The 14,101-nt window shown below is 37.9% G+C and overlaps 1 protein-coding gene across 1 annotated transcript; it reads right to left on the bottom strand.

Moving 5' to 3' along the window:
• Positions 1-274: 274 nt before the first annotated feature.
• On the bottom strand, positions 275-12,812 carry NR2C2 (nuclear receptor subfamily 2, group C, member 2; the record flags this gene model as incomplete). Its single annotated transcript, XM_009868396.1, has 10 exons — positions 275-755; positions 2,911-3,016; positions 4,545-4,682; positions 7,819-7,958; positions 8,990-9,111; positions 10,043-10,220; positions 10,675-10,808; positions 11,208-11,301; positions 11,963-12,110; positions 12,633-12,812. Coding segments are annotated over 10 exons (1,415 nt in total), but the record flags the coding sequence as incomplete, so codon positions are not given.
• Positions 12,813-14,101: the final 1,289 nt, after the last annotated feature.

Here is a 14,101-nt window from a genome sequence, read left to right as displayed (position 1 = left end):
CAACTAACTTCTTGTAGAATAAATGATTGTCCTCTGTAGCATTCTACATTTTCACAGAAGTCATTAGCATTTTGATTAAGGACATACACAATATTTTTCCCTTTCCATACTCACAAGCAGGATGTTGATGACATTGTCGCTTTGACAAGAAGTGCTTTCAAAGTGCTAGCATTTATACCCTGGCATTTATTAGATATTAATTCCAAGGATATTTTTAAATATATACATACTGTTCTTTTTACTTTTAAAGTAATTTTATTACTAATCTCTGATATTATAAAACTCTATTTTTAACCACTGATAATTCCTAAATACAAAGCGTGTGAAAAGTATGTTCAGTAATCTATAGCCTTTTAAATGAAAGGCATCAAAATATTCCTTGTGGCAGAAAAGGTCCTATAGTGTGTCTTTTAATAGCTGGTTAAATTTTGTCAGCATCAGCAAACAGACAAGGAGAAATCCGACAGGAAACTGATAACAAGATTGAAATATTCGTACATACCAAAATGTTATTCATTTAACTTCATAATTGTGTATTTTTATGAAAATTACTTTGATCCATCAAATTGTGCTGTTCCCACTATGCAGACGTGCCCGTTATTTGACCATTATATTCTGCTGTTTCCATTTTGAGAATGTAGGGGATTATGCTGTCAATGGGAACATTTCCAATGAGACCAGTGAAAAACAGTTCCTCGGTAATGCTAGAGCTCATCAGCCTAAGTGCTGGAAGGCGAACTAGAATCCGGGCTAGCCTGAAAAAGAAGTTCAGGGAATTAAAAATGCATGTGCTACTAGTTTAAAATACTTTCTGGCTAAAAATCTGGATCTCCTTTTATTATTACCATAACTCGTGAATGGAAGTAAAGAGGCAATTAAAATTAATTGAGCTACCATAAAAAGAATCATTACTTTTGTAACCTGCAAGCAAAATGAAAAGCCACGACATTTCTTTGTGGTTTTCCAATGGAAAGGACATAATAATGCCCCCTGTAAATACAGCAGGTATATACAAACACACAACTCTTCTGGCTTGCTTTTGAAATTTCCAGCCCTGGAAGTCCTTCATAGTTGGGGACAACACTGAGCCTATAATATTCATATTGACTAGCGAAAATATTTGCACATTTTAAGAGTAAAATGCTTAATTAAAATTTAACTCACAAACAGCATAGTCCTCAGTTGCCTGGCAACTGAACAGCAAACCAGATAGCAAGAACGGGGCTGGACATGTATAAAAGGAAATGAGAGAAGCTGCTTCTGATGAGAAAAGCAATTTCGGGGGATGTGCTGATACTCACATATTGCCAAATGCCATGGGTTTTTTATGTACCAGGATGTTAACAGGTATCCAACATAATGAAATGATTGTATTGAATTTCTAAACTTTCAATACATCTGAAATTGAGGACAGCGATGAAACCATGTATGTTGTGTTTATATGGCAGAAGCACATAACAAATGCCAAAACAAATATATTTCCTGACCCAGAGCCACGTAAGAGCAAACCGCAGGCAGCATTGAACATATGCCTCTGGAAAATGCTGTGGATAAAACCTGTAATTTCCATTCTGCTAATATACCACATCTTGTACACTTCAGGGGAAAACTACTAAAAGATTAAGCTATGCTGCTGACTTTGTGAAAATTGTAACACTCGTGCTTCTATCTCAATTTGTGCCAGCATTCGGCTGCTCAGAAATCATCAGTCTTGCACTCTGTGAGTGAGCATGGGCACACAGACAGTATCAATTAAAATAAAGGACATTGTTGGAGAAATAGAACTCCCTGATTTTCTTCCTTGAGCCACTATTAAGAGAAGCAGGTATATGGAACAAATTCTGGATTTCTTTTTACAGCAGATATCCAGCTCTTCCACATCAAACCAGAATAACTGAACTGTACACAGAAGAACAACATGGAATTTGAGGATGTGTCGGAAGTAGAGAATTCCATCTTCACTGCATCGAACTACCTAACTGGAAATGCTGATGCCCTTTCTGTTGCCCCATGCTCTGCAAGAGCAATGCAGAAACCAGTTTCTGAAATGAGTGAAGCACTTTTACAGGCCCTTTAATATTTTTAATTTTTTATTTTTTAAAAAAATTTTTTAAAGTAACACTACCCTCAGACCTTGCTTAAATGTACAGGACTGCATGCTGCTTTGCAGGCAGGAGAAGAGAGTATGTTCTGAGATACACTGCTAGACAGAAGCTACAAGTTCCCTTGTAGTGCAGAACATCATTGTGTTGACGAAATTTAAAGTAGTTTTGATGGAAATGATTAGAAAAGAGGATACGTATTTCTAGTGAGTAAGAAGCAGGAACAGTTGAGAGGTGAAAAAAACAAGTTAGATACTTTAAAAGAGAAGTCCTTGGAAATTTAAAAAAAGAAAGAAAAAAATGAGCAGGAACAAACAGAAGCTTAAGAGCTGGTTACTGTTCCCCACATGTAATCCTTATTTTCCCAACATTTATAAAGTGACAGTTTCAATGCTTTTCTGAATAGGTAACTTGACAAACATTTAAAGGATGATAACCTCTTCTATCATCACAAACCCTCTTTAACAACTAACTTGAAAAGGGACACAGTCTAAATTAAAGTTTGAGGCAGTTATTCTTGAGACTTCTGATAAAATCTCTTTACTTTTCTGAACATGAAAAGACTCAAAAGAAACACCTCAAAAAATAGTCCTTGAGTTTACACGGAAGAAGCTAGACAGCTATTCTTGCTTCTACCTATCTTTAAACAAACCTGCTTGCTTTTATGAACAACGTTCAGGTTCTTTCTCACCGATAGCCAAAAGAGAACAGATGTCAAAATGGAAATTTTTACATCAGTGATGTTATTTTTGTACTTTTGCCAGCTACAGCCCACAACATTACTTTGGGTACTATAGACAATAAATACCTATAAGTATCTTCTGGATAGGTTTTTTGTACATAGTCCTGCAATTCCATCTGTGCCTTCTCCTGGAATTTTTCTATTTGAGTTGAACTGGTCAGACCAGGGTGATCTAAAGAAACAAAACATTTCTGTATGTCGATTTCACATAATGAAATATATGTAGTTATAAGACTCTCACATTTAATTTCATTTAAGTATTTCTCTTTTATTGTGATGTTTAACATGTTAGTTGTATAAAGGAAACCGCTCAGTTGAATGTTTGCTCCCTGGCTTCAGAATGACTTTGCTCGCTTTTCTCTCTATAGCTCTATGGATGCACAATAAGGGGGAAACAGACTAAGCCTGTAGATAAGTACAAGGCAATGATGCTCCTCGTTTATGTTTCTAACCTTGCTTTTTTAAAGGTGTTTGCCTCTGTTAGTTTGACTACCTATGCTGACCGAGCAGTATCTAGAGTTGTCTTCTTGACAGATCAGTTTCTTGACCGTCCTAATTCTGTCTCATGTATTAATTCCAGTTGGCTCAGCTCCTCATGGACAGTCACATGATCAGGTGAAAAAAGAAAAAAAAAAACAAAACAAACCCCTCATATCTGACTATGCCCAAATATCTTCAGTGTTGTGTTTAAAGTGTCCAGGAAATAGGATAGAGCTTAAGTTTGGAGAGGTTCTTGCTTCTCCAACTTGCATAAAAAACCCTAACCCTAATGGTACAATCTGAAAAAAAACTTTCAAAACAAATTTCAGGACACTAGTATCTTCTAACTAAAGTGAGTTTTAATACAAAGAGAAAAACGGTATCAATGTAAACAAAAAAAACCCACAAAAAATCTCCAATAACAAGATATTAATTTTCTTTGTGTTTTGTTAAATTCAAAGTGGTAAACACTTTCAAATTAAATAATTTGCATTTCTGAGCAAGAGTTTCCCGTTCACTCAGCCTGTCAGCAGTTTTAAATTAACTTTTCTGTGTCCTAAGAACATTTCTCCACCTTTGCTGAAGAGACTCACTTCCCATTTCCCTAATGTGCTTACCTTGTCATTCCAGAAAAATCTCAAGTGTCTTCTTCGAGTAAATCCTCGTATCTCATAAACACTGTTGATCACGCTTTAGCTGTCTGCTGACATTATTTTTGGTAACAAATGGAAGACAGCTTGTTTACATTTCGTTTTGGAGACTTTATGGAAGTTCTACATAAAATTTGGTGGCATTTCTGCTCAATGTCAGTGATTCCTCTTAGAAGCTATTAAAAATACTAAAATTGAAGCCAATTTCATTTTGTTACTCTGAGAATGTATTTCCTCTAATCCTCCCTGCTACCTACTTCACTAATATTGCTAGTAAATATCTCAGATAGCTTACTACTCATAGATTCTCAGCTGAAGGTCATTTAGAGTCTAGTCTTCTAAGGTGGGTGTACAGGAAATACCAGATATATTGGAACTGCAAATAACATGGATATTAGCTCCAAAGATGTTTTTAAAATACATACTGTTTGTGATACATCATTATGGCACAATCATTTTATCTGCAGCTTAACGGATCAGTCTCAAAACATTACTCTCATTAAAAAAATCACTACAACATTAACAAGAGCGACTTATTATTGGAAAAGATATGGTTAATTAATTCCTTACCAGGGCTAAAGAGGACTATCGCTTTAAGGTATGCATATTCATATCCATCAATATCAAGCTTGGCCATGCTGTTACAGAACTCCTGCAGTTTCCAGATGTGTTCCATGACTTGCTTTATTCTGTCTCCAGAAAGTTTATCTACAAAAAAATACGGCTTACTATTCCATGTGAGCTCAAGCACACCTGATATATTTACTGATATCCCTTTATAAAACAACTGAAGTGACACTTTAAAGTCTTTTGTGTCATTTACTATCTTAAAACCACTTCAGATATAAGAATGGCCTGAATGATTATGGAAGTGAAGATCTATAAATCCAAGTCAGGCAGAGGCCTCGCCAATAGAATGTTAAGTCTTTTGCATAATTTTGCCAGTACAGCATCATGTGCAACACCTACCTTATTCCAGTGATGTACTGTTCTGGGCGGAGACTCTCAAACTGCAGTAGTGAATTATTCTAGAAATGGCTAAAGTGGTTCTGGGAACGAACAGAAGGCCAAAACAAATGCTATCATGCAATTCTAATTTTAAGTTCAAACAGTATTGATTTAGTTTTTCCAGAAGAGAATGCAAAACCATTAATGACATTGCTACTTTTTCCTCTATCTGTACTGGTACAAGTGAATGTTTTGGTTACTGTGGTAAATAGTCTTTTTCACTTCTGATGAGGTAAATTCACTCAACATATGTACACAGAATGTTCCATAATTTGAAATATCACATTCCTTATGTTGGCTTCATGTTCTTTCTTAAAATGTTGATTTATATAAAAAAATTTATTATTTCTAGGTAAGTTACAATTGAGTGCTATTAGCTGTTCAGCTAGGGAGGGAGGTATTTCGATTTTGGTAAACCTACCTTCTCTCTGAGTGCATATCCAAAGACCAGCCAAAGAATGAAAACCTTAGAGATTACATCAAGACAAATCTTTGAATATGTAATTGTTATTATCAAACTTCAAGTCAATGCAGAAGGGGTAAAACTTTTCATTGAGAAACACATTAGAATCATTGTATTCCATTCATGGTCTCTAACAACGTCTGTACAGCTAACAGTGCACATGATTGCTTAGACCCATGTGCCCTAAAATGAATATCTGATGTAATTTATGATTATTAAGTATCTTCTCAAACTGCAATAAGCAAAAAGAATGGAAGAAACATGTTTTGCACAATGTCTTGAAATAAGAATGGAAACGTAATCTAGGTTTTTCAAATACATGAATTGCAATAGAGTTTTTAGTGACTCAAGATGGATTAAGATAGACATGATGTAATGTTTTTATTCCTACATTAAGTGGAAGATGATGGTGCAGAAACACCTAGGAAAAGTGAACTTGAGTTCCAGAGTTTTCAAACAGCCTCATCATTAATATGCTTCCTAGATAAAGTTCCGAAGTTACAGAATCATAGGATTGTTCAGGTTGGAAAAGACCTTTAAGATCATTGAGTCCAACTGCCAAATCCACCGCCAACCCATGTCCCTGAGCACCACATCTGCACGGCTTTTGAACACTGCCAAGGACAGGGGCTCCAGCACTGCCCTGGGCAGCCTGTACCAAGGCTTCGCAACCCTCTGGGTCAAGAAATTTTTCTTAACATCCAATCTCAACCTCTCCTGGAGAAACTTGGGACAATTTCCTCTTGTCTTATCGCTTGTTCCTTGGAAGAAGAGACTGACCCCACCTTGCTACGCTACACCCTCCTGACAGGGAGTTGTGCAGAGCGAGGTCGTCTCCCCTCATCCTCCTCTTCTCCAGCTGAACAGCCCCAGCTCCCTCAGCTGCTCCTTGTAAGACTTGCACTCGAGACCATTCACCAGCTTAGTTTATTTTGAATTTGAAAGTTAGAACACACAGTAAAATATGCTAACTATGCAGACCAGATAAATAAAACATCAAAGCATAATATAATAAATCATCCTCTTTTCTTGGTCAGTCTCAGGTAACATGGTATGGCTGGAAGTACAGGTTGTAGAATAATTTTTTTTTTTTCTTTTGGGACATGGGAACACAGAAGGAGATAGCTCAAGGCTTTAACAGCCCCACCAGTAACTCCACAAACTCACTGCCTGGGCTGTAGGTGGCACCAAGAGCTGTTTATTCTGACAGTGATATAATAAAAAGCCTAACTTTGTGCAGAACATACGATGTGCAAGCTTCCCTGCTGGCCTTTTAAACTCTCGCCTCTCTGTGTAGGAAAGGAGCATCAGGGTTTTTTTTATTTTGAGGGCTGTCCAGGCTCTCTTAAATTACAAAAAACCCCCACCCTCTATACATTATGAAAGCATACTACCAGTTTAAGAATCATTTACTTTACCATAATGAAGCCAAGTAGGTTAAAACAAAGGTACATTACTAGGACTGAAGGATATATTAAACATTTTTTCAGATTATCTACTTCTGTACATCTTGTAGTTCTAGAATGAAGTTTTACTCTTCTAAAGATCTTTTTCCAATATTTGCTGTGTGCACAGTAATGGAACCGCAAAAATCGTCCAAAAAAATTGGTACCAAATAGTATTTTGCCACTACTTCTAACTCACATTTAAATTTAAGATAGCATTCATGTAATATGCTGTGTTTGCAGAGCTTAAAGCTGCCAGTATTGCTTTTTTCCCTCCTATTAAAAACTGAACGTTATTTTCATGCTCATCAATCATATTGATTGGGATTGTCTTTAAAGAAAAGAATAAAAAAAGGCAACCATAACAGATTGTCACCCATTCTACATATAGTCATCAATGGGCCAACACTGAATTAAAAAAATAAAATTACATAAATTTAAGCATGTCAAAAAAATAGTCTGTTTAATGCTTCAAATATATTAATCATTCCTGTATCAGCAGTATCCAAAACCATCGTAGTTGAAAGAATATTCTTTTACACTGCAACAAGGAGAAGGAAAGCTGTGGAAGGAAAAAAATCTGGTGTGCTTCGGAAGAAGATGTCATTATTCTAAGAGGAAAAACAAATGCATGTGGATGGGAGGAAGGCTTTGTGAGCACAGCCAACTTTAGGATGTACTTGTCTTTATACTGCCATCCTCCAGCCATCTCTCCTATGGACACTTCTAGCCCACAGAGGTCAGTGAGGTGAGTGCAACAAACGCAGCACATCACCAGAAAAGGTACACGAAAGAAGGCTTCTCCTTCTCCTGCATCCTGGGGAACAATTCTGCCACTGATTAGGAGGCACCTCGTGAGAAACGTACAAATGTCCCTGTAGAGTTGCCAGGACTGAGCACACGCTCGTGTCACATGCAGAAAACCTACCTTCTTGGATGCTGTTCTGGAGATGGTTGACGATAGCTGCGAGGATGGTCGACAGACTCATGACCTGCGCACACTGTGCCAGGCCTAAGGTAAACAGCTCGTTCCAGCAGGCGCGCACAAGGCTTGTGTTACAGTCCTGCCTGTAAACAGCAGAAAACCAAACAACTGTGGGCAGTTTTCGTATCAAGTTGGTATTACCCTCTGTGTAATTATGTTTATTAAAACAGTAATAAGGATTAATGTATTCCAATCCGCTTTACTAAAAGGCATATATTATCAGATTACAAGTATTTCAAAAAGCCAAAAGAAGTGCTAGGCTGACTACAGGAAATCATTCCAGGTTATCTGTAAAACGGTGCTCACTGGTTCTTCACCGAAACATATTTCTACAAATTAAATGCTTGCTTTTGATTCAACTTCGGCTTCTGTGACCGCAGTAACATCAGATACTGTACTTATCCTCTCCTCTGCTATCTTCTATTTTTTTCTTCAAAAAGAATCACAGAATCATGGAATGGTTTGGGTTGGAAGGGACCCTAATGGTCATCTCATTCCAACCCCTGCCCTGGGCAGGGACACCTCCCATCAGACCAGGTTGTTCCAGGTTCCGTCCAGCCTGGCCTTGGGCACTGCCAGGGAGGGGCTGCCACAGCTCTTCTGGGCAACCTGTGCCAGAGCATCACCACCCTCACAGTGAAGAAGTTCTTCCTAATGTCTAATCTAAACCTACTCTCCTCCCGTTTGAAATAATTACTCCTTGTCCTATCACTGCACTCTCTGATAAAGTGTCCTTTTTATTCTTCCCTGTAGCCCCTTCAGGTACTGGGAGGTCCTCTAAAGGTCTCCCCAGGGCCTTCTCTTCTCCAGGCTGAACAACCCCAGCTGTCTCAGCCTGTCCTCATAGCAGAGCTGCTCCAGCCCCCTGATCATCTTTGGTCTCCTCTGGACCTGCTGCTGAAGCAGGTCCCTATCTTTCTTATGCTGGGGGCCCCAGAGCTGGACACAGAAATGCATGTGGGGTCTCAATATAGCATAGTCTTCCCACATTTTAAAGAATACATTAAAAATTAAACAATATAATCATTAAAAAATGTGAAATAGCTGAAAAGTGTTCAGATTGGTGCTTATACTCATTAGAAAGTAAACCATTCAAGTCAATATGTCCATTTACCCAAGAGCTTGAAATGCAGGTATGGACCTAGCCCAGTGCATAGAGAGGAAAAGTAGTCGTGATGCTGACTCACAGATGTAGTGCACATTAAGGTACTCCGGCATTGGACTGGGCATTGTCAGCTGCAAAAAATAAAAGTACAGTACATTATATACAGATCAGACAGTCAAAATTTGTACTATTGATGAAATAACCAGGAAAAACTTTCAAACTACTCTAGTAGTCTGCCATAAGCAACCGAGTGACAAGAAATTACCAAAGGAAGACTGTGCTAAATAGCTCATTACTACTGGCTAGGAATGCAAAATGGGAATAGGAGACAACAAGTTATATGGAAGAGAGCTCAAATGTTCCCTTTTAAAAATGTTCTAACATTCATTTAATAACAATTAAATCTATACATTTCATTGCTTTGTGGAGCCCTGGCTAGCATCACAGTGTTACAAAAGATCTTTTAAAAAAGAAGCAAAATAAAATTTGACTACATTAAGTATTACTTATTAGAGCAACGATCTTTGTATTTCCTGAAACAGTGCAACTGCATTACAGCAAGATGAACTCTGTTATTAACAGTTTCTTGTGCCTTGTTTATCAACAAGTGCTTGTTTGTATTCAGTTGAAGCTGAAGTATCTCTAAAATGCAAAACCCTTCTCAGTGGTCTAACCACAAGCATCCAAGAAGGTACTGTCACCTCTCTTTATATGAAGGAGCATTTTACATGAAAGTTTTACACTATCTAGAATTATAAATTAGTTAGGCAAGACATAATACTATACTGATGATATGGAAAGTGATTATCAACAGCACTGCAAAGTGAAACTAATTTTAAAGCATCTTTCTACCTCTGAGAAGGTCTTAGGAAGTAACACCTAAACTCTTTAGATACAGCATGCAAGACTGAAAATTGTACAAGAAGCTTTGTAACAACAGATGTTTTCCTAGCCTATATTGCCAAAATGAAATATAAGAATAAAGAAAACACAGTAAACTAATCTTAGGTTATGTCTTAAGTGGTAGTTTTCATTTAGTGAGACATTTAAAGAAGCATATACCTTAAATGTGACATGTGTATCTGTGAGTAGGGGTCCTTCCACTTCAATAATCGGTGTTGACTGATCTCTACTGATTACATGAATATTCCCTCCTCCAGTAGGATCCATCCCATCTGCCAAGTTATGAGCTGCTGTACCATCTGTGGTATTAAGTGCTTTAGCCAAAGTATCAAATGCCCTGAAAAAAAGAAATAAAACAATGTTTCCTTACATCTTAAACAAATTCAGAGCAGTGGTCAAATTAAATGCTATAAAACATTTCCACTTAGAGGTAACGTATAAAGGAACTGTTTATGCTAAGACACAAGATCAGACTTCATTACAACCTGGTCCCTCTGTACTGTTTCAATATTAATAAAAGGAACAGATCTGCCCATATATCACTGGTGAAAGACCACTACTATAAATCTGGCTTTAATAGTTTTATCACAGTACTTGTACTAGTAAAGGGGTCTCTTGCACGTACTATTCACTATCTCCTTGTTCTCACCTTGAAATGTTTAACAGATTATGTGAGGATTATAGAGTAGATGCACTCTGAAGAACACCCTGCAGTCCCGGTCCTTGATGTTGTTTCTTGGAACAGTATACAAAGACAAACTGCTAAATAAGATGCATATATAAATGCATACCGTGTAATCTCACTTGCAGATTGCTCTTCTTGTTGAACTTCAGAAGTATCTCCATTATTTAGTGACTCACTGAGATTAGCAAGAGATGTTACAACATTTGCTAAAGTTCCTAAAGCACCCTGGCTTGTTTCAGCCTAAAAAGGAAGAAACATATCAGTATACGAAAATTATAGGTGATGTATCATACATAAATCTTCCCCATTTTTAATCTTTGCATCCGTTTTCCTTTATGTACTTTTTCCTTCCTCCTGAACACCTACAGGAAGTACAACGGGTTAAATCCTATTGTAATCATCAATCCTAGCCTCAGCTGGCATACGGTGAGGGGAACTACCTACAGCTGCCCTTCCTGAAATATGCCTGCGAAAAGAAATCACGTTCCTGTTGATCAGCTCATTACCTTTACTCATACAGATCTTCAGACTTACCCCAACCCTACCTTCTCAAGAGCCAGAATTATTTGTGTCTATGTACACAGCTAAAATAATCTGAACAAATATATATATATGGTCAGTACTCCATTTGGATAATACCTTGGAGTCAGCAGCTAGGAGGACTGTACCATCATCCCTGATCAAAGGCTGCTGAATATTCACAAGCATTCCTGGATCAAGAAGGCCTGCTGATCTGTTGAAAAGCATAAGATATCTGACAGTCAAGAGTATTTTACATTAATCAGAAGAAGGTGTAACAATATGTCAGAATAAAAGGGACCTCCAAATTTAAAATTAGCAATTTAATGAAGCTCAGATTTTATTAACCAGGACTTTAGCCTAACAGTTTCCAAAAAGCAGTCTGAAGGACAGAAAGACTGGAATATGTTTTCTTTTCCTGCAAAAGCAATGCCAACTTCCCAAATAGATACTCTCTCATTTACTCTTTATGCTGGTTTATTTTGTCTTAAGGCAAGGTGCTGCCTTCCCATGGTCTCAGAAATCACTTCATAGCTCTAGAGTTACGCATTAGACTTTGGGGGAAGGCATAACTGTGAATTCCATGTTAGACAATGGACAGCACTGAAGACAAAAGTTATGTCCAGAAAATATATTTTATATTCCAAAATACAGCCATAAACAGTGATATAATCAAGGTGTGCGTAAAATCTCTGCTGCCTTTACTAGAGCAATGTAGACTGGTCTGGGTAATGGAAACAGATGATCTGTGGATTGGAGCTCTCTTCTGCAGAGGGGAAAAAAAAAGTCTAAGTGTGCCTGTGAAGGAATCATAGAATCATAGAATAACATGCACAAATCATCTTAAACAAGGCCCGGGAAACTGAGGTACTCACCGCGTCCCATCTTTATCTGCCACAAATGTTGGAGTTGCTATTAGGGGGCTTCGTAGATCTTTTCTGATATAGATTTTTTCAGTGGAAGCTGCACAGTTGGTTGGTTTTTCACGTTGCACATCAAAAGGCTTTCTTTCACTTTGAACCGCTACATAAAGACAGAAACATGCAGACTTGAAAGGAAGTAATTGAACTGAAAAATACAAAAAGAATGTAAAAGTCTCACAGCAAGATTTCAGTTTGCACAGTTATGATGGTCTATCAGCTCAGTGCAAAGCTGGAAATTAATATGAAGACTGAAGTAACACAGGCACCAATTTTACTATACCTGCTACTGTGTACCTTTTTAATTAAGAAAGTCATAGATTGGTCATTTGCTTTAAATTTTGCTGAACTGGAGTCAAAGCTTGCTATTCCATTGGCATTTAATAAAATGGAATATTCTGCAAAATGTTTTTTCAAATGGCTTATTTAATTGGGTTTTTTTACAGGTGAAGTTATACCTAAATGTTAGATGCAGTCATACTCTGGCATAGTAGATGCTCTGGCTGCCAAAATTTGGTTTCCTTCAAACAACATACACTAAAATGAAGAGAAAACACTAAAAAGCTGTAGTTCACACATTTGTTATTTGGTAGGCACAGAATCACGACAGGTATTTAACACTCACATTCCATTTTCATGCCCATCTCTAGACATTTCTTAAGCCTACAGAACTGGCAGCGATTCCGATGGTGTTTATTGATGATACAGTCCTGGTTGCTACGACAACTGTAGGTCAAATTCTTCCTCACGCTCCTTTTAAAGAAACCTTTGCATCCCTCACAACTGACAGCACCATAGTGACGACCTGGGAAACATATATGGCTATCAGATGGAGATTACATTTTAGCAGAGAAATACTTATCTAAACAAGTAAAACATTATAAAAATTGCTCTTGAAATTTATTTTGTATTCTTACCATCACTTTGGACCGCAAAAGCATTGTTGAAGTGTTACAGGACATTTCTTGTTTACCTATTGTCAGGGCTTTTTGGAGGGAGAGTGGAGGGAAGAGAGGAAGGCTAAGCCTATTTCTGAATGAGTGGTGTTCCCACTCCGGACAAGTACAGATGCAGTTCTACCTGCTGCTGTAGATTATAGGATACACTGAAAGAACAAATAAGCCAAGACTTTAAGTAATTTCAGAATATAAGTAATTTTACAATATGAATTGAAATGTAATCTTAAATTAAGATTTCAGTAATATAAATTCTGGTATTAATTACATAAACACTTAAAAAAGTAAAAGAAAGTGAGACAGAGAGACAGAAAAGTGTCTTCTCTGTGGCATGAAACCATGGCCCATTTCTTTGGCTAACAGAGAAATTTTACTCCTTGTTACTGTATGGACATGAAACACTGAGGATTCACTTGATCTCTACTTGTCTATGTCTGTGATAGTACAAGATCAGAATCTACTACTGTCAAGGGTCAGGGCTGAGCTGGGCACTAAATGAATGACAAGACACTCTCTAATAACCCCTCTCCAAAAGGGAAAGGGAAAGGTAATAAAACCCAGAAAAACTTACAGATTGGAAAAGAAAACTAAAATAGCTTTAATACAACAGTAATAGAAATAATGAGAAAATAATGGAATATATACAAATATATATGAAATGAACACGACAGCAATCCCCAGTGGTGCTGCAGGGCCAGCGGCACCAGGGCAGCCCCAGGAGCAGTGGCAGAGGGGAACCAGGCACGGGTTGGATTTGGGAGCCTGGGATCAGGATCAGAGGCAGGAGATCGGAGGGAGCCCTCCTTGGATGCAGGCCACTGAAGGAGATTCCTCAGCTTTATACTGAATATGACGTCTATGGAATGGAAGACTCTTGTTGGTGAGGTCTGGGTCACCTGTCCTGTCTGTTCCACCCCTGAGGCGTGATCTTTTCACTTCTTTGCATCCCCTTTCCTTCCCAGCACGCCCAATGCAGCACGCAAGATCCAGCAGTGACTGTGGTGACCACAGGAGCAAGTGTAAGCAAGAGCCTTTCTGCCCACCAGTCCTCAGCAGTAACTGCAAGCAGCGGGTGTTACCACTTTTAGCAGCAGGCACTGACTGCAAAAACACGCTGTTAACTGCAGAAACACGCTGT

The sequence above is a fragment of the Apaloderma vittatum genome, unplaced genomic scaffold, assembly GCF_000703405.1.
Source record: "Apaloderma vittatum isolate BGI_N311 unplaced genomic scaffold, ASM70340v1 scaffold18734, whole genome shotgun sequence".
In the NCBI taxonomy this organism is placed as follows: Eukaryota; Metazoa; Chordata; class Aves; order Trogoniformes; family Trogonidae; genus Apaloderma; species Apaloderma vittatum.
This window is presented reverse-complemented; position numbering and strand designations above follow the sequence as displayed.